General features: G+C 31.5%; 1 protein-coding gene across 28 annotated transcripts in view; it reads left to right on the top strand.

Moving 5' to 3' along the window:
* TRDN (triadin) overlaps positions 1–21763 on the top strand; it is a 414373-nt gene that overhangs the window by 280826 nt on the left and 111784 nt on the right. For 27 of the 28 annotated variants that reach the window (XR_008548643.2, XM_054686250.1, XM_054686252.1 and 24 more), the window contains 2 exons: positions 4447–4494; positions 19404–19454. Coding sequence is in view for 27 of the 28 variants with exons in the window: in XM_054686250.1 (XP_054542225.1) it covers positions 4447–4494; positions 19404–19454 (99 nt within the window). In the remaining variant the exon portion in view is untranslated. The remainder of the gene's footprint in view (positions 1–4446; positions 4495–19403; positions 19455–21763) is intronic. The other variant, XM_054686248.1, reaches the window with a different exon arrangement.

Here is a 21763-nt window from a genome sequence, read left to right as displayed (position 1 = left end):
TAAATGAAGAAGCCAAAGCTATTTATTTAGAAATCAAGTAGTACAACAGGAAAAGTCAAAATATTATTATCAATAAAATACAATAAAAATTATGAATGCTTATGAAAATATATTAAGAAAAAACAGAGAAGGTACAAAATATCAATATCAGAAATAAAAAGGGATCATCACTACAGATTCTATAGACAATAAGCAAATAAAAAGATTTTCCAATAAACTAAAACATTTTAATAAAATTAAAATTTTAAATTTATAATTGTAATTCTATTCCCCTCCCTCAATTTTATCCAGATGGTTTCACTGGTGAATTATTTCAAACATTTAAGAAAAAATTAGCACCAATCTTACATCAAATTTTCCAGAGAATAGAAAAAGAGGTAATATTCTCTCATTATATGGGGTTAGAATTACTGTAATACCAAAACTTATGTAGAGCAACAACTATATATATATATATATACACACACATACACGTATATATGTATGTGTGTGTGTGTGTATATATATATATATATAAACTTCTTGTAAACCTAGAGGCATAGGTCTAAACAAAATATTAGCAGATTAAGTCTGCTAGTATGTATGAAAGATAAAATGCAGTCAGGTTGGTTTAATTTCAGAAATGCAAGCTCAAAAAATTAAAATACACACAAATTGATGTAATTAGCCAGAATAAAAGGAAACTATATTCATCATAGTAGATGCATTTGATATAATTCATCACAAGAATAGAAACTTATTTAATCTGATAAAACATCTGCAAAAACCATTGGCAAACATCATACCTAATGGAGGAAATTAAAGGTTTTCCCCCTGCTAATCAAAACAAAATAAGGATGTTTGCGATCACCAGTTCTATCACACACCATAGTGGGTTTTCCATCCAGTGCAGTAAAATGAGAAAAAGAAATCGTAAATATGCAAATAGAGAAGTAAGAAATAAAACACGTTATTCACAAATGATATGATTATCCACTTAAAAAATTCAAAACAATCTATAGAGGAAAATTGCTACAACTGAGTGACTAGCAAGTTTTCTGCATAAAATGTCAAATGAAACATAACTGCTTTAGAAATCTAGAGCAAAACTTTGGAAAATAAAGTGAAAGATGACTACGATGCTGTTCTAATATAATAGCATCAAATCCATAAAATATCTTGAAATAAATGTAACAAATTATGCATAATGTTCTTGAAGATCTCTTACATTTTAACATATTTGAGAAATTAAGGAATACAAAACTCAATGGAGGGATATTTTATGTTCACCAATCAGATGACTTGATTTTGTAAAGATATCAATTCTCAAAATGATCTATTAATTCATCATAATCCCAGTCAAAATCCTAGCAGATTTCTTGTTGTTGCTATTGTTTTATTTAAATTGATAAGCTGACTCGATTTTAATATGAAAAAGCAAATGTCTAAGAATAGCCAAGACAATCCTGAACAAGATCAAACTGGAAGGTTTGTAGTAGTAGATATCAAGAATTATCTTAAACCTACAGGAGTAATCAAGACTGAGTGGTATCCATTAGGAAAAAAGTGAAATTTTATCTCACACCTTACACAAATAATAATTCAGTGGATTGTACTTCTAAATTTAAATGATTACAAATTATAATGCTACCAGGAAAAAATGTGGAAAATTTAGAATATCTTATAACCGTGGTGGAGGCAAATCTTTTTAAATAGAATACAAAAAGCATTAGTTACAAAGGAAAGATTGATACATTGAATTTAATTATCATTAAAACTCCTGTTAACGTAAACCAGAGAGAAAAAAATGTAAGTGGAAGAAGACATTTACAGTATATGTGTATATGTGTGTATGTGTATATATATATTTAAAAAGACTCAGAATATTACAAATGCATACAAATCAATGTAAAAAACATTAAAAAATTAGGCAAAAATCTAAAGAGGCACTCCACAGAAGAGGTTATCTAAATGCTGATAAGTATATGAAAAGCATGTGGCATTATTAGGTATCAGGAAAGACTGAAATTAAAGCAAAAATGTGATACTACTGCATAGAAAGACTGATATTTTTCTAAGAGACAGTAGTAGGATTTGTGCAATTTAAAAGAAAATAGTTATTTTATTTTATTTTATTTTATTTTATTGTTACAATGTAAGGGAAAGATATTAATTAAATTAGCCCATCCTTTCCCTACTTAGATTTCTTGTGCTTCCAGAATCCTATTGCTAGGACCTGAAATTCTGGAGAAGTTGTAGCTATTATCTCTTCAAATATCGCTTCTTCCTCACACTGTCTAATCTTTTATTTTATAAGTTCAATTAGATGTATGTTAGGATGAATTATATCTTCTATGTCTGTTAACCTCTTGTATATTTTTCATCTTTTTGTTTCTCTGGGATGAATTCCAGGCTATTTCTTCAGATATGTATTTCTACGTTGCCCTTTACTCCTTACTTACATCTAACTAATCTATGAACAATTTTAATGTTATTTTTATAGAAATTTTCTTTATTTTTCAGATTTAATTTGCCTTTTAAAGAAAATGTATTACAGCCCTAAAATAAGATTGGATGAATAAACAGGAGTTAGCCTGTGAAAGTGAGATGATTGTGTTTTAGGCAAAGGTTAATAAAATAATAACAGCTTCTGTTTAATGAGTTATGTGGCTGCCACTGGGCTGATTTCCTTAAATTGTTTTCACTTAGACCTTAAAACAGCCCTTGTAGCATTATCTGCATTTTTAACAAAAAGAATAAAGCTCAAGGTAAAATAATGTGCACTCATTTTTCCAGTAATTCAGTGGCAAAACTGGACTGTGCACTCTAAAACATTCATTGCTTCTTCTTCTAGGACACATAATCCCTTAGAATAACCAGAATTGTGTTTGCCCTTCAAGGGAATTTGATAATTTCAGGCTAAACTGCACAGTTCTTTTCTGGTAATAAATCAGTTCTGGAAAGTCACCTCAGGAGTATCTTGGGACTTGTGCCTTTATTTCAGCATTGAAGGCCAACTTGCCTACCCCTTCCCACTGTCCTAACCCTAATATTGACTATAATCTAACAAAAACAGCAAAATAAAGAGCATAGCATTCATTGGTATTTACCCTATAATATCTTGCGTTATGTAAGATTTATCTACAGGTGTGATTTGTGAGGTTCATACATATTTATTTGCTTTTTAGTTTAACATCTTCCTTGCTTCACAGTCACATGGTTTGCTCTATTTTTGGGTCATAATTGGGTAAAATAATAGGTTACTTTCCTGGAAATATAGGGAATTTTTTTCTAACCAGTGCATATTCAAATTTTTGGATATCTGTTTTTTTCAACAGATATAATTAAAGGTGAAATTCACTTCCTTTTTTTCCCTCCCTCCCTCCTTCCTTCTTCCCTTCTTAATTACACTGTCTTTTTACAAAGATCAGGACCAGTTACCTTATAGACATTTTTGATTGGTCTAATTATTTCTTCACAATATGGTTTAAAATGTTCTATACATCCTGTATTTGATGAAACTGAAAGCTAAATCTGGCTTAGCTAAATTTCAGTTGGATACCTTGGAAATAATACTTTAGAGATGATACTGTATATGCCACACGGCATCTCATCAGGAAGCAAAAGATGTCCGGATGTCCTGATATGAATGAATGTTTCTAAGTTTCATCAGTGGGTTAAGTTGGCTACAGACACATTTCTTCATTTTAAAGTTGTATTTTTTCTTCTTTCAGTTTTATGTGGGGTGATACTTGGGTGCAATAGCAATAATCAGTTCCTCATCAATCTTTCATTTAATGGTTGCTAATGAACTCTGAAGATTTTCTTGAATCAATTCTTTCAATGGGGTGCACCGATTCCGAATGAATCATTTGTACTGTTCTACTTTTCGACTGTCAACTACTGTAAATAGGTAAACAGTGAATACTTCACTGAGAGCAAAACATCATAGAGAAAGGGGTACAGCACCCAAATAATCCCCTTTTGGTTACTGATGATTTGGGATGGTTTCATTTAATATTTAAATGAATCTCAAGCATGACTACACTATTCTTTCAGCTGATTAAGCTATGTTAAGCACGAATATAAAGGAGCATCTAGTTGACATTTACAAGACACTAAATGACTCCAGCAATAACCTGGAATGTAAGTAGATTAATCATAGTCCTGTCAAGTGGAATTCTATGTAGAGCTTGTTTATCAAAGCAGAGTGTAAAGGAATAAAGCAGATACAATTGTAGAAATGTAGGCAGAAGAATGCAAGGGATTCTCACTTTTTTCTTTAATTCTTTAGATATAAAATCTGGTTTCAATTGCGTTATGGAGAAATGAGAAATGTTTAAGAAGCTTCAAAATAACTTGTGTAAAAGAAAGATTTAGCATTGAAAGAACTCCAAAATGCTTTTTTTGAGCAGAAGCAGTATTTCTGTCTGGAACTCTTCTTTAAACCTTATCTTTGTTTTGCAGCTGTACCTGGAAAGAAGGAAGAGAAAACAACCAAGACAGTGGAGCAAGGTAAAAAAAAATGAAGGAGGTTGACATTATCTTCTTTAGAAAGACAACAACATGCGGAGGAAAGCACTGGATTCAGACAGGCGGAAGACAATAACCTTTAAGTCTATTACTCTTTATCACTGTCCTTACATGTTTTTCTGTGCCAGGGAGAATGTGAGACAGCAATCTGGGTTGGTCTTTCTTTTGTGTAACTAAACTTTGAATATCAGTTCCGAACAAGGAAACCCCACAAACTGTTTAATTACATCAGGGGACATGCCGAAGATTGCTGGGAATAAGACAATGATCCAGGGGAACTGGTAGACATATTCCTATTTGATTTGTGGTTTTAACACCACCTTACTGATTATAATTTGAAAAATAAAGATGGCCCAATCCTAGATATGCAAAAATTATTTCTGTTGCTTGAAAAAAAATATGTAAAAGTTAAAATGAAGAAAATAACAGCAAAAGTAAGTAGAGTATATTATGATATATACTATATAATGACTTCAACTATTCATTCTCCCAAGAGGTCTGAAATTTCAGTGTTATGAATCATAGTGGTATAAAATAGTTAATGCATTTTATTTGTATTTATGTAGTTATATCATAAATAGATCACTCCAGACTCTGCTTGAGAAAAATGCTACAGTACACCAAACTTAAAACATTTAAAGTGATGTGGCTTCTCTTAGAGCTCAAGTGTGCTAATAATTTTAATTGTCGTTCCCTCATGTCATTGCTCTTATATAATAATAGTGTATTTATTGTAATAAATTAAATTAGAACTTGCAATAATTTTATCAAGAACAAAGTCTAAATGATTTCTCCTTCAAATTTGAGATGCAATTAAATGTATGAAATCCTAATATCAGAAGTTAAGATCTTTTGACATAAATATATCAAGAAAATCCTTCAATCCCTCACATGTCAAATAAGTAAACTAAGGTTAAGAATTCAGTTAAGTAAAAAGATTCGTTAAGAATTTATTTCCTTGGGCTTTTCAAAATAAAATCCCATTATAATTGCATGGAAAATGTTTTCCAATTTATTTTGGCTTCTGGGGACTCTGAAATTTTACAACTCAGTAGATGTTTCTGTTGGTTTCTTTTTGAAGAAGAGTGGAATTTTAGTTTCTGAAATATAAAGTGGTAGCACTGGATCCTAATTTCAGTGTGTTCATTTATGCGTGTTCCTGAGTCTAAATTTATTTTTTTTTAAATAAAGGTAATTATCCCTGATCTGCCCATCTGAGAAGATGTCGTATAGGGCAAACATGAAAACATATGTGAAAGGATATGAAAATGTGTAAACTTCTAGATAAGCATATAACAGATACTTAGGCATTTTTTCTTATAAAATCAATTTCAACACAGATGACATAAATTATCAAATTACTTTGATTTCATTGAGTTTTATAGCTTTCCCCCTCTAATATAAAAGTGCTGATTACTCATGACATTCATAGGTTGTTTTCATAGCCACAGTATATCAAAAGAAGATTGACTAGAATATAAAACACCCACACTAATAATAGTACCAAACAGACAATTGGTTTGAAAACAGATTGTTTTTTTCTTCTGATCATCACATTGGTGTCAGTTTCATTAATTTTATAATGTCTCCTCTAGTGGACAAGAGACTGGAAATGGTTCTTAGAGATATGATCTTACTCCTTCAGATGATTTTATAATTTTGTTTACTAAAATCTTCTTTTATCTTATTAAAGCTTAGGCTCTTGGATTGTGTGAAAAAAATGAGGTTCTTTCAATGGCTATTTTTATATTGACTTAGTAAATCATTTCAATTTTAAATATTGTATGACAATGGCCTCATGTTTTTCAATCATAACAATCATAGGAAATAATATATTTGGATATTTTGCATATTTTTATGATAGTATATCTATTACTAATAACTGATATGAAAAATAGATATTTTGTGCTTTTAATAAAGTAATATGAGAAGTAATAATGACATTCTATAAATTGTCTCATATTATTCTAATAGTTATGCATAATGCTTTAAGACTTGTATACTTTGCTTTCTTACATAGTTTTTAGTTATCTTCAGAAGTATAAATAATCTATTATTAGTTTATAATTCATTGAAATATAGTTAAATCCTCTTTAAATATTTATTTTATTTATTTGTTTAAACATGTGGACTTTATTTAGAAAAATTATATGATTTTTGTTACTCTTAATAGAGTTTAAGTACACTTTGTGATCTGAGTATAATTGTGCATATTGAATCTCTGGACTTAAATACTTATGGATATTCCAGTATCTCAAAATTAAGTTGAAAGTTTTATTACAGAATAATGTGGTATTCAATTCTCTTAACAATTAAAAATCACTTCGACAGTCAGTTAAGTAGAAACACGACAAAAATATTTTTAGGTAATTAAATAAAATTTGTCTACTAACCATCAAGAATAAATTTTAACACAGTTAGTAAACATTTTATTAAGTATAAAGTTGGAGCCTGTTGATCATAAATGTATCAGAGTTCACTATAATAAAATATTTAACTTTGCCTTAAATTAAGGAATGTTTCAAAATTCATAAATGGGCTAATTTGTGTCCACTTGAAGAGTTTCTTTCTTTGCTTTTGATGCTATTCTGTAAACAATGGTTCCCTACATAATTGTAATAGTGTTTTACATTGTCGCAACACCAGGCAAAACCCAAGTGCTATTGCAAGCTTTGTAAATCTATCACTGTCCTCATCCACCTTATCAGATTCTTCTCTTCTTTGTGTATGCACTGGTCTTTTTAAAATCTGTGATGTGTACTGATTGTAGATTTATTCCATACTTTCAAGTGAATGTTAATAATATCTAAGAGTAATGATTTCCCTGAGAAAACTTTATCCATTTGAATATAATGAATGTTCATATTTCTTGGTGTACCAAAGTTATAAAAAAAGACAGAAACAATTTTACATTTAAAATCAATGAAGTAAAACAGAAGATTTAGTTAACACAATTGTATTTAATTATTTGCTTAATATGTATTTTTAAAATAACTTATTTGCATATGTTGACTAAGTCATGCTGTTGACCCTCAATAAATGTTAAATTATAATAACAATATTATAGATTCCTGTGAATTCTAAACTTTTTGACAATACTTCGTGCTTTGGTTGTTTAATATTTATTGAGCGCCCACAACTGGCTAGGCGCTGGGGAATGGGTGTGAGGGGCATAGCATGGGCTTCGGAGAGAAGATGGTCTATATGAAGGCAATGCATGAAAATGAGGATACTCTCCTTGTTTATGTAGTTTATATATTTTCAAGAGAACCATTAGCAACTCAATTCTCCACTCCACTGCCTCACTTACTCACATAATACATTTTACTTCTTCTTACTCTTATTTTACTTAATATTATGAAAACAATTTATTCTTATATTTTATCTCATTAATGGGAAATTACTTTCTAGTCCCTTCTTTTCTAACTCTTTCTTTCCACTCACACTATTCCTTTAATAAGAGACAGATCTAAATCCTACTTATCACAGCAGAATAATACGTACTCAATGGAAGTTCATATTGTTAACATTAATTTCTCATAGAGGTCTGCTTTCTGCCATGCAATATTTGATTCATGTGATTCAGACATTGATAGGATTGCTATTCAACATTAAAGAGAATTTCACCCCAAAAAATGGGCAATGTGTGTCAAGTATGTCTGTGAGGGAATAACCAACTTTATGTATCCCTTTGACATTCTAGACAAGATTATATAAAAGAAATCAGAAATGCATTATAATGTTCACCATGCAACACAGCAAGAAAATACTTTTTATGAGTTTAAGGTTATTGAGCTGCTAATTTCATTTTTTATCTATTAATATTTACCTTCACTCCTGCTATTATGCTGAAGCCACAGTAGGTTGTATCTCTTTTTCCCTTAAGAATCTTTAATAGAAAGTATATTACAAGCTGCTACATTACAAAGCTGAATGGTCAGAGCAAAGATTGTTTCCTGAGAAATTTTGTTTCCTTTTTATTTATTTTCTTCTTTTATTTACAGATTAGCTTTCCACTACAGGCCTATTTATGAAAAGACAAATGAATTGGTTTTCACTATCTTAAATAAAGTTCCTTATCATCAATTGCTTTTCCAGTTCCTGGACCAAATTAATGAAATTTAAGTTTCATACTCTAAAATTAAATCACAGAAATAATCTGAAACCATCAGCCCTATGTAAAAATGCATTGTTACTGTATTCTCATTGTAAATTAAGTTACACATTTCAGGTCAAGTAATTTTAGTAATGAAAATGAACACTTTATCAATATTCTACACAACATTTACCTGCGTTTTAGTGACTATTATTGTCCCAATTTTTATAGACCAATGATATATTACAAGCTAGTTGTAAAGCAATGCTTTAAGAGTCAAAATTTAACTCAGATCTTGGAATGTCAAAGTAGTAGTTAAAAAGTTTTTCATCATTATGACCTGAAAAGTCTGGGTTTTACTTCACTTGATTTTTATACAGAAAAAAAGGAAAAATTATTTCCCAGACAGAGAATCTGCATTCTCATTTCAAGCCTTTACATTGCATTCCATGGTCAAAAATTATTAACTTGGAGTTAGCACTTACAACTTTGGTCTTCAAAGAAGAAATAATTGATGATAGCCAGTGGCAATTATAAAATGTTAACCTGCTTGAACAATAGAGCACAGAGCTATCTCCAAATAAAACTTTGGGCTTAGTTTAGCTCTATCAATCATTTGTTCTGTGACTGGGCTACATATTTGCCTTGCACTGCCTTTTTAAAATAAGCAAATATTATTGTATTAAGCTATCTCTAAAGGACCTTCCATCTCTAATATTGTTCAATTCTCACTTGTAAGACATGTTTTCCATGCTCAAGACATTTCCACATTGCCCCCAATGCTGAAGAACAAGCTGTCTTCTGATTGCAAGTACAATCAATCAACAGGAAAGTCCAATTTAGATTATAAAATGAAAATACCTTAAAATATTATTTAAATCTACTAAATGGAATGATAATATTTAAAGTTTTGCTGATATGTTACATTACACTTAAATTTCAAAAATACCTCAGGAATAAGGCATGCTATTGGGTACCAAATTAAATGACATAAAATGCTTTAAGTAAGGTTGTAAGCATGAGAATTAGTAATAATGGCACACAGGATATAGAAAGTATGCCCTTGATACACACAGAAAAAAAACTATAAAAAATGGAACAGAAGAACTTAATGTCTCTGGAGATAATGTAGATAACAACTGTGTGTGACTGGTAGTTTCTGATTATTTTTACAACATGGCAATAATGACTTTGTACTGTCAGTTTTTCAGTACGTACTATATTCTCTTAGCAAAATTTTGCAAATTCATTGGTACAATGGCGGGAACAAGTTTGGCTTTAGGATCTTTAAATCCTTATCACTGGAAGCATATACATTTAAATTCCTTAGAGGGTAACACAAGTTCCTTTTGCTACCAAGCCTCAGTGTGACTTTTCAGCCAAGGTTCACTGTTTCTACCCCGTGTTCTCCATTCAAGAATCCACATGAACTTTCACACTCCATGGTATTCTTATGTTTTTTTTATGTTTGAAATGCCTTTCTAATTGTTCTTTCATTCCAAATTTTATCAGTTTTTGAATCCATCACAAATGCCAGTGTTTCTGTGAAGTCTTCTTTCGTTTTCTCAGGTCGAGTTTGCCAGTCTTTCTGCTATGCACCCAGAGTTCTGAGCCCTCTATCATCGTATTTAATCTGTCTATGTGGTTGCATCACAATACAGTTCGAACTCCACACAATCTTCCTTATTTTTCCAGCTCTTAGTAGAAAAGAGACACTCAACAAATATCGATTAAATATAATATGGTTTATCTTTTAAAACACAAACTTGTGTCCTCCTTTTATAATATCATTTTCAAGAGAAAGGATTCTAGGGGTTCTGGACTTCTTTATCCACAGTAGAGACACTCTGTCACTCTGGTAAGCACAACACAAAGAACAGTTTCTGGTTTGTTGAAATGGCATCGGCTTTTATTTTACTCCAACCAAACCCTTTTTGAGAGTCTTGGACCTCAATTTTTTTTCTGTGTACATATCCATCACAAAGATTACAATATAGTTAGTGTGGAAATTTTTTTAAAATTTAATAAAAATCTAAAATATAAAAAATCAAATTCAACAATACATAAAAAGAATTATACGTATTCCAGATATGCAAATCTAGTTTGACATTTGAAAAGTGTTTAAGTAATCAATAACATCAACAGGCTAAAGAAGAAAAAAACACATGACCCTATTAATAGTAATGGTAAAAGCATTTGAGAAAATCTAACACCCATTGATGGTTAAAAACTCTCAGCAAACTAGGAATAGACAGAAAATTCTTAAACTTGGTAAATAATTTTTACAAAAATCCTACAGCTAACATTCTATTTAATGGTGCGAAGTTAAAACCTCTCTTGCTGAGGTCAGGAACACGGCAAGGATGTTTGCTTTCACACCCCTTCATCAACATCATACTGAAAGTTTTAGCGAATGCAACAATATAAGAAAAGGAAATAAATGGTGTACAAGTTGGGAAAAAAATAAAACTGTATTTGTTCAAATATGACTTATTTATGTAGAAAATTCCAAAAACTTCCTGGAACTAATCACAGAATATAACAAGGTTTCAGGGCACAAAGTTTATATGCAAAAGTCAGTTACTCTCTTATATCAGTAATGAAAAATTTGAATGAACAAGATTAAAAACACAACGATCACTTATATTGGCACCAAAAACATAAACACTTAGGTATATTTTTTAAATTATGTATAAGACCTGTTGGAGGGAAACCACGTAAAAGAAATAAACAGAAACTAAATAAATTGAGAGATACTCCATATTCATTTATAGAATGACTTAGTATTGTCAAGCTGCCAATTCTTCCTAAATTGAGCTACAGATTTCACACAATTCCAAAAACAATTCTAGCAAGTTATCTTGTGGCTATTGACAAACTAATTCTAAAGTTTATATGAAAAGGCAAAAGACCCAGAAGAGCCAACACAGCATTGGAAAATAAGAATTAAGTGGCAAACTGACACTACTGAACTTCACAACTTACTGTAAAAATACAGTAATCAGGACAGTATGATATTAGTGAAAGAATAGACAAATAAATCAATGAAAGAGAATAGAGAACTCAGAAATGCACTCACAAAAATATAATCAGCTGATCTTTGACAAAGGAGAAAAAACAATTTACTGGAGAAAGGATAGACTTTTGAACAAATGGGTGTTGCAACAACTGGACATCCATAAACAAAAATAAAAAAGAAAACAAAAAACCCTCAAAAATAGTCTTTACGTCCTCCACAAGAAAATTAACTCAAAGTGGATCATAGACCTAAATGTAAAACATAAAACTATAAAATTCCTGGGAAATAACATAGAAGATTTAGGTGTCCTTGGGTTTGACAATGACATTTTAAATAAAACACAAAAGACAAAGTCCATGAAAGAAAAAAAATTATAAGTTGGGCTTATAAGATGTAAAGATGGGAATAAGCATATGAAAAGATGTTCAACATAACATGTCATTAGATTAAAACAATGAGATACCACTACACACCTATTAGAATAGCTAAAATCCAAAACACTAACAATACAAAATGCTGGGGAGGATGTAGAGCAACAGAAACTCTCATTCTTTGCTTGTGGAAATGCAAAAAGACAATTTGGCAGCTTCTTAGAAAACTAACCTTACTCTCACGATGCAATCCAGCAATTATGCTCCTTGGTATTTATCCAAATAAGCTGAAAACTTATGTATATGCAAAAACCTGCACACAAATGTTTATATCAGCTTTATTCGTATTTCCTAAAACTAGGAAGCAACCAAGATGTCCTTCAATAGGTGAACAGATAAATAAATTCTGGTACATTAATATAATGAGATTTTTATTCAGTGTGGAAAATACATGAGCTGTCAAGCCATAAAAATACATAGAAGAACCTTAAATTATATTTCTAAGTGAAATATGCCAATGTGAAGAGTCAACATGTTGTATAATTACAACTGTATGACATTCTGGAAAAGGCAAAAGTATGGAGAAAGTTAAAAACTCAGTGGTTACTAGGGTTTGGGGAGAAGAGAAGGGTGAATAGGTGGAGCATAGAGAATTTTTAGGGTAATGAAATTATTCTGAATGAAACTACAATGGCAGATACGTGTCATTATACTTTTGTCAAAATCTATAAGATGTCTAAAACTAAGAGTGAATCCTAATGTAAACTATGGACTTTGGTTGATAAAGATGTATCAATATTGCTTCTTGGATGGTAATAAATGTACCACACTCTTGAGGGATACTGATAGTGATGGAGCCTGAGTGTGCTTGAAGAGGGTGTATTAGTTTGGGCTGCTATAACAAATTGCCATTGACTGGGTGGCTTATAAACAACAAAACTTTATTTCTCACAGATCTGGAGGCTGGAAGCCTAAAATCAGGCTGCTAGAATGGTGATGTGCTGTGACAGCCCTCTTCTGGATTGCAAACTGCTGACTTTTTGTATCCTGACATGCAGAAAGAGGGCAAGAGAGCTCTCTGGGGTTCCTTTTATTTTTCTAAGACCACTAATTTGATTAATGAGGGTTCCATGCTGATGACCTAATTATCTGCCAGAGGTGCCATACCATAACATTGGGAGTAGGATTTCAACATATGAATTTTGAAGGGACACGTTCAGTCTGTTACAGAAAGAATGTACAGGAACTCTGCACTTTCTGATTAGTTTTGCTGTAATCATAACTCTACTCTAAAAATTAAGGTCTATTAATTTTTTTTATTATTATACTTTAAGTTTTAGGGTACATGTGCACAATGTGCAGGTTAGTTACATATGTATACATGTGCCTTGGTGGTGTGCTGCACCACTAACTCGAGTGCACGGAAATCTCGAAGAATTAGTCCAGTTCACTAAGTTAATTTTGAAGTATATTTTGAAATTTTATACCATGAGTAGCAGAAAGATATATTAAAAGCCTCCTTTATTTTGATTATATTAATAATTATTCAGTTAACATTTTTTCTTATATTCAATTGTATTTCTTCAATTTTTCAATCTATATCATCTTATAAATTAAGTTTCAATTTGAACAGTTACACTATAATGAGAATGATTCTTGAGATCCCACATAAATGTGTTTTAGGACAGGATTTCCATTTTAAAAAGTTCAAAAGACAATATAGAATATAATGAATAACATTGTTATAGAAATAAAGAGTGTATTATATCTTAAATGAATGGATGATCAGAGGTTATTATAAAAAATAAATGGGCATAAATGTGTAATATATGTGTGTGAGATTACTGAACTTTGGAAAGTCACTCAAAATTTCTTAGATAACAAAAAAAATAAAATGTGAGGTAAACATTAGATTTAAATATATGTAATTTTCTTTTTTGTCCAGGAAAACTATCAGATATTGGGCATTTCATTTTACTTGACACTTTTGCCACACAAAGATTACAAATTGGAAAATGGCTAATTATGAAAGATGTTTATAATGATGATCAGGTTACTGTGTAAAGATTTGACAATAAGTTTCCTGATAAAATGTGATCAGCACAAAATTTGGCAAATTTATTAACTCATTCAACAGATAGTTGTGGAATTTCGAGTATGTGTTAGGCTACCTAGTCCCTGCTTCAGACATATGATTTGCAAGGCTGTGGCAGGCTGGCAGTTATGAAGAACATTGATGTTATTTGGTGATTCAGATAGGCACCCTGTTCACTTTTAGGAACAATTTGTGGTGATATCTACTTTATAATCCAGGATGCTCCCAGAGGCATAGTGTAGAAATTTAACCCTAACTTTGTCATCTTATAACCTGGGTTCGAATTTTCCATTCCAATTTACTAGCTGTAACCTTGGGCAAGTTACTTATCTCTTAGCTTCAGATATCACATCTATAAAATTATGGATAATACCTACCTCTTTGGAGACAGGTGAGAAGTTAAAGCGATCTTATGTTAAAAAATGCCTAACTACACAAAATAATGCTTTATCATTATACGTGGATACAGGAATTTCCTTGAGCCCTACCCTCAAGGAAATTACAGTATTGTAATAAAATTATTATCTTAATTTAAACATGGAAGCTTTGACATCTTAAATTGATGGGACTACACTAGAAAAATTTCATGACTAATAAAATTTTCTTTGAAAGAGTATTCTTTAGTGGTTCAGTAGCCAACCCTGTCCCTAAGATATCCTACTTCATCTCATCTCCCCAACATTAAAATAGAAGTTAATAGAATGCATATCTAATTTCTTATCAAATAAAGGAGGGCTAATTTTATGTTTTTATATCTTTAAATATTGCTGATCTTTCTGAAAGAGCTAGACAGAGATGAACTAAAGTGCACCCTACTAATTTTGATTAGTAGTCAGATTATTAAGGTGCATAAGGATAAGAATATCAAAGTGTGTATATATGAATACTCCAATGCTTGCAGCCAAGCCACACAGCCTCAAAACCAAGTAATTGTGAAATTGAACCAGAATTTAGTCAAAGGAAAAGGTTATTTAGATTGTTTCAAGAGAAGCCCCTCAGCTAAGGTAATTTGAAGAACTATACTACTATAAGGAAGAGCTTATCAAAAAGACTAGAATACTGACACTACTGCATAAGGCTGTTATTTCGCATTCTTATGCCTTTGTATATGTCACTGTTTTAACATGCCGATACAGCCCAGCTTGTCTAGAATATACAAGTGTAATTGAAGGAAGCTCTTCAAAGAAGTATTTACAAAGTGTTATATAGTATTTTCTAGTTGATGCTTTTGGAATTCACTTATTCTCCATCCCCTAAATATGTTAAATATATAACTAAAATCTGAGAGAATAGTCTAATTTCCCTTATTTACAATTTCTTGAGGAATATCTTCCCACAGTCTTCACGTACTGACAACATTGTTCAGATGTCATTCAATTTTATATTATGCTTTTTAATTGGGTTGTCCAGTTAGAGATAGAGGATTACACAGGTTGCAAAATTTTATTCTTTTTAAATAAAATATAAAGACTATGAAATAAATAAAATGAAAGTCCCAAGTTTAAAAAGATAGCAATGTATAGATATAATTCAACTGGAAACACTGTAAAGATTTTAAAACATATATTCAGGAAAAAAATGTAAAATGTTAAAAAACTATATTTACCAAGTTCTTTAGCCCAATAGAATACAAAACAGTTAAATGTATCATTATGACAAAGAGAAAGTTAAAGACAGTGTCCTGACCAAGTTATATTTAATTACAAAGTTAATGAACAGTGTCTACAGTAAAATTAGTCTGTTATATCTTTCAGAAGAATTCAAATTTACTGTTACATAAAGCATCAATATATTATTATTTCCTTCATGATAATTGTAAACACAATATTTTAAATCATTTAGGCAACTTGAAAATTCTGTCTCTGTATTTACTTATAAATTGTATATGTTGGAGTTTGTAGTAGATTGAAAATATTATAAAATATCTTTTTAAAAATATCCTGGATTATCAAAATTGCATTCGAATTAAAATAAAACAAAGAGACATTCATGTAAGGGATTCACATATTAACTATTAAAACAATTATGCAATTAATCACTATTAAATAACTTTAGGAACAGTGCAGTATCATATTAGGAAGCAACCACAAGATGTTATGAGACAATTTTATTTTCTTTTTTGATGCTGTGTGATGATGTGCATTATAAGTTACACTCTGGGAAATTATCAGATATCGTTTCACCTTCAGATAAAGCTTGCCAGGTGGTTCTTTACAATTATTCTTTCCATCAGAAGAAAAGTCCAAAAAGTTTGGTATGTTGGTATTATTCATTATGTTCGTGAAAAAATATCTCAGATCAGCAAGCATCTTATAACTATAAAAGAGAAAGAGAGAGAGAGTTTTTGAAGTTATATTTCTGAGCACTTCAGTAGAGCAAGCTGGGTAAGAAAGATTAAGAATTTTGAATTTGGTTCTTTATAGAACCAAGGGATCTTAACTGCCTGATAATTTTGTTAGAATCCTTTACACTTTCCAATTTCACTTTCTTTTTTTGTTCTAGCTATGTTCGATGTTGACACCAAGCCAGAAAGCTCCAACAAAATATTTGTATTAACATTCTCATTAAATGTCACTAATGATAAAACTGAATTTATACTTGATCATTCAGAGCAATGAATAATAAATAATAGGCAGATCAATGGTATTAATAATTACTGCTGTTTCCTTTAAACAGATGAATACTTGTAGTTTGGATTCAAAATATTTATGCTTGTGTCAGGAAAGAACTCTAGGGCTGATATCCTCTGTTATAAGGATATCACTTATTTCACTATTTCAGTCTTTTGTCTTGTCTTTTTCATGAGCCTCTTTTTTCAAAGAATTCTTGTGGAAGGAAAAGGAAACACTATTGCCATATATGCCTTTTATAGTCTACAATACAATTAAAAGTAAAAGCTCTTTGCTATTTATTTTTGGTTAAATATACTCAGGCCCATAACTTAAACTGGAAACTTCCTGGATGCATTTCTATCGAGTATTATTTTCAGAATGAATAGTTTTTATCTCAGATTATTTAAAACTCGACTTCTATAGCTATTTTGATCATAATCTGTATTTTAAATATTTAAAGGTCTGGCAATAGCACATCAAAATGTATAAAGTTAAGGCCATCACTACCAATATATAAATGATATATCAATATAGACAAATTATATGAGATTGGATTTGAAACATGCCGGTAAAAAGAACAGCTGAGAACACTAGTCTTGGTGTGTGGGTGTGTTTTCACCAGTCACATATTATTAAGAAAATAATTGTTCACTTTCTGGTTTATTTTGCTTTTATATAATTGGTTTACTTAATAAGTCAAGTCAGTCTGTGTGAACAAAGCAAATAAGATTAATTTGAGGCCTTAAAAAAAACAAGCTACTAGTTATATTGATAGTTTTCATTTATAAGGAATACTGTAGGTTGCTTTGCAGCACCTGTAAATGATCTGCCCTTCACCTGTTTTTTCCAACTGCTTGCTGGATGTTTCCTTTTTGGGCGTCCTGTTGACATATGAAACACAATACTTTCAAAACAGAAATAATGTCTTCCTCCAAAGACCTCTCCTTTTTACATTTTGTATCTCAGGTGAGGGAAAATTATCCTACTGTAAGCCAAGTAAGAACTCTAAGAACCATTCTCAGCTTAAAAAACAAAAACAAAAACAAAAAAACCTAATACATGGCCGGGCATGGTGGCTCACGCCTGTAATCCCAGCACTTTGGGAGACCGAGGTCGGCAGATCACTTGAGGTCAGGAGTTCGAGACCAGCCTGGCTAGTATGGTGAAAACCTGTCTCTACTAAAAATACAAAAATTAGCCGGGCATGCTGGTGGGTGCCTGTAATCCCAGCTACTTGGGAGGCTGAGGCAGGAGAATCACTTGAACCTGGGATTTCAGTGAGCCGAGATCACGCCACTGCACTCCAGCCTGGCAACAAAGCAAGACCAAAAAACAAAAACAAAAACAAAAAAAACCCCTAATACATCTACTTACAGTTATGCAATTAAAATGGCATTTCCTGGCCAATGAAATTCCACCCAATTTATAAGCCTAAACCTAAATGGCGTACTCTCAGTGAAAACCTTCCCCAATTTTAAAATTAGAATTAATAAATTGTTTCCCTATTATCTATATAACTTTACTGGAGTACTTTTCACAGGGTCAAATATTTTGCTGTTTGTTGATTAACTACCTTTTCACAACTATTTCTACATACAGGCCATTTCAAAACTTAGTGGTGTAAAACAACAGCTGATTTCATGTTGTTCATCATTTAGTAGGTCAGGACTTCAGGAGGATACAGTAGGCTGTTTTCACTTGATTATCTCATGTGATTGCAGTCAGATGTCTGGCTGGGCTGCAGTCATGTAAAATCACTGACTCCTGGATGTGAAGGATGGCTCTCTCAGAGGGCTGGCAGTTGCTACTAGCTGTTGGCTGGGAGCTCAGCTGGGGCCGTTAGTTGAACTGCCTAGATGTAGCCTCTCCAGCATGGTGGTGTTAATTAGATTACTCACATGGCAGCTGCATTTCCCAAAGCAGGTGTCACTAGATTAGCAGGTGAATACTGCATGACCTTTTTTGATTTAGCCTTGGAAGTCACACAGCATCACCTCCACTTCTGTTGGTTGTAAATGGCCTACAGAGCAAAACTGATAGATCTGCCCTGTCCAGGCCTCCTATTCTCTCTCTGTTTCTCTAAAATGTGTCTTTCTTTCCATTTCACGTTTGCGGGTCTAATTTCTTTCCCTCATCAAGTTCTGCCTCAGTACTACATACTTTCTTACATCCTTCACTGAGCCCATTATGCAACTACTGGAGCCAGTACTTATGTGCTTGAGAGCATAGATATAGTGGTTCAAATCCAAGGTCTCCTATTTAAAGATCTTGGAAAGTTATTTAATCAATTTATGTGAAAAGTAGAAATAATAACAGAACCTATATACCTCATGGAGTTGTGAGCACTGAATGAGAAAATGGTAGATAATATTGCCTGACACGTAGTAAGTAGACAATGTTAGCTATCATTCTTATCATATCTTTCTTCTTCAAAGCCCATGTTAGTTTACATGTACCTTTTTTTGTATATATGGCATAGTCTGTACTTGTGATAGAAATTCATGGGCTTATTTTCTATTGTTTACATATTTAGTCCAATGTCTTATAGACAACATATGCCTGGAGACATTTGTATTGTGAATATCAACTCAGACGCCCTGTAATCTTTAAGCCTCAGTATACAAAACACATGAAGAGACTTGCATTCTTTTTCTCTCTTATTCCTTGTAACTTTTTCTTCCCATGATCTCTCTTGCAGAAATTAGAAAAGAAAAATCTGGGAAGACTTCTTCAATTCTGAAAGATAAAGGTAACAGAGTTAATTTAATATAATATTACAAATTTATTAGGAAATATATATTATTGAGAACACAGTACATTAGCAGCATCCCCTTTGCAAATATGTAAACCAGAACTGCAGAGGTCACACACATATTTTTAAAAACTTGTATTTATTTGTTTGTCTCTAAAATTATTTCTTCTCATTATTACCAAGAAAGTGCTCTGATTACAATTCCCAAAAAAAAGAAAGAAAAATGAAAAAAGGTTTTTTTAATGAAAAAGATAAAAAATATAGAAGGGAAGTAAAGAATATTAAGAAGCACTTGTCCCCAAATTCTCTGATTCTCTCCTTTCTATTCCTAAAATATATATTTAGTGCAATATATCCCTAGCACTTGGTAAACATTGGAGATGATGATGACAACAAAAATGGCAAAGCTACAAATAGGAAGTAATATTTGGTAATTAGAACTCTGCGTTCTGATATTTTCAAATGCTCTGAGGCATATTCTGCCTGCGTTAGTCTTGTCACACTCTATATTGCTATGAAAAAGCATGAAATTCTTAATTAAATTTTGTAAATTCCATCTCCTGAATGGACTAACTGCTTTTCCTCTTTGCCTATGTAAATATTTAAACTGATCCTAAGAATAATGTCCACATAGAGCATCAAGCCTTCTCTACGTATTTCAGCCTTCAGTGAGTCCCCTCTCTTCTGAATTAACACACTTGTAATATTTATAATTTATTCTGTAGTACGTATATATGTGTTATATATATGTACTATAACATATAATTTATTATATAAGTGTGTGTAATATATGTATATATAATAAATTAACTAAAATTCATCTATTTAAATCTCAAGGTCTGATATTATTCACCTTAATTTTTTGTGTGGACTGATCAGTGCTATATTCAATAATTACTTACTCTGCAACTAATATGATGTAATTAATTCAGATACTAGACACAAAGGATGCAAAAAAAGCATAGACTATAATCTCTGAGAAGTTACGGTATTAATAACATAATTAAAATTATAACAATCATAAAGGAGGTATACAGGATGCTATGAGAGGGTGTAATAGGAGATTTTGATCAATTTTATGTGACCAGGAAGTTTACTCCTGGAGAAATAATATGAAATGTAAATGAGAAGGTGAAGAGTTTGCCTTTAAAGGTGTGGTAATTGTTTGGAGGAAGTCCAAAAGTGGTGCATCTACTCTTTGCCAGGCACCTTGATACCTACTTTACATATTTGTTTCAGCAAAATGTGCTAGCTACCTCTATTTTTGTGAACAAGGAATGTGAGGTCTAGCAATATAAGTTACTCAGTGTCACACTGTGGGTAATAGGGAAAGGTAAGAGTCAAAGTCATCTCTGCCCTACTTTAAATTCCATTTTTTCATTTTAACACAGACACTGCTTTTGTCTTAGAATAGGGGTCTTATATTTGTATTCACAAAAGGACTTTTGCTTTGAGTGTAGACCTTATAAAAACAAAAAAAAATCTATTTGGCATAGATGCATTGGACATACACTATGAAAAATAGTCTAAGTTCTTTTGCTGTTGGGGTAACTACACTTAATTCTCACAGATGGGCTTAATCTATTTTTCTTTAGTGATTACTTGTATTTTGCGACAGTTCCATTCCCAGCCTCCACTCTCATGTAATATGAAAGTCAATAAAAACAGCGTCCTTGATTTTGTGAAAATCAAAATTGTCATGAAAACATACTATCAGGAAAAGATATACATACGTAATTTGCAGTTCACAATTTGTAAAAATCTAAATATTTCCTTCTTCCATTGTCATATGGAAGACATTTGGGGACATTAATGTCTTTATTTTAGTCTGCACTTATATCACAGGAATACTTGAACCACATGTTATTGTTTACTATGAAAGCAGCTCAAAAGAAAGGTTGGGGCTTAACTCCAAAGCTACACTTTGGGCAATGATAATTATCAAAACTTTTAACTATTACTTAAAATCTTCACATGTGCCAAAGCTTAAACTAGTTGGAGGAATAATTGTTAAAATCTGTCCTGGAAAACATTATCTGGAGGAAATAAATCCACACTGACCACTTCATTAAGTAGGCTTTTGTAATTTCTAATATTGTTGCAATTGTATATTTTACATCATCCTAAATCAATAATCACATGCTGCAAACCTTATATACGTAATTTTCCAGTGATTGAAAATTTTAGAGAAAATAGTAGATAATTTTACAATTGACATTCCTTACTGAAAAGTTTTTGCTCAATGTAAAATTATCTACTATTTTCTCTAAAATTTCAATCACTAGAAAATTATATATATAAAGGTT

This window comes from Pan troglodytes, chromosome 5 (genome assembly GCF_028858775.2).
Source record: "Pan troglodytes isolate AG18354 chromosome 5, NHGRI_mPanTro3-v2.0_pri, whole genome shotgun sequence".
Classification (NCBI taxonomy): Eukaryota; Metazoa; Chordata; class Mammalia; order Primates; family Hominidae; genus Pan; species Pan troglodytes.
Note: the sequence above shows the minus strand (reverse complement) of the source record. Positions and strands in the feature narration are given on the sequence as shown.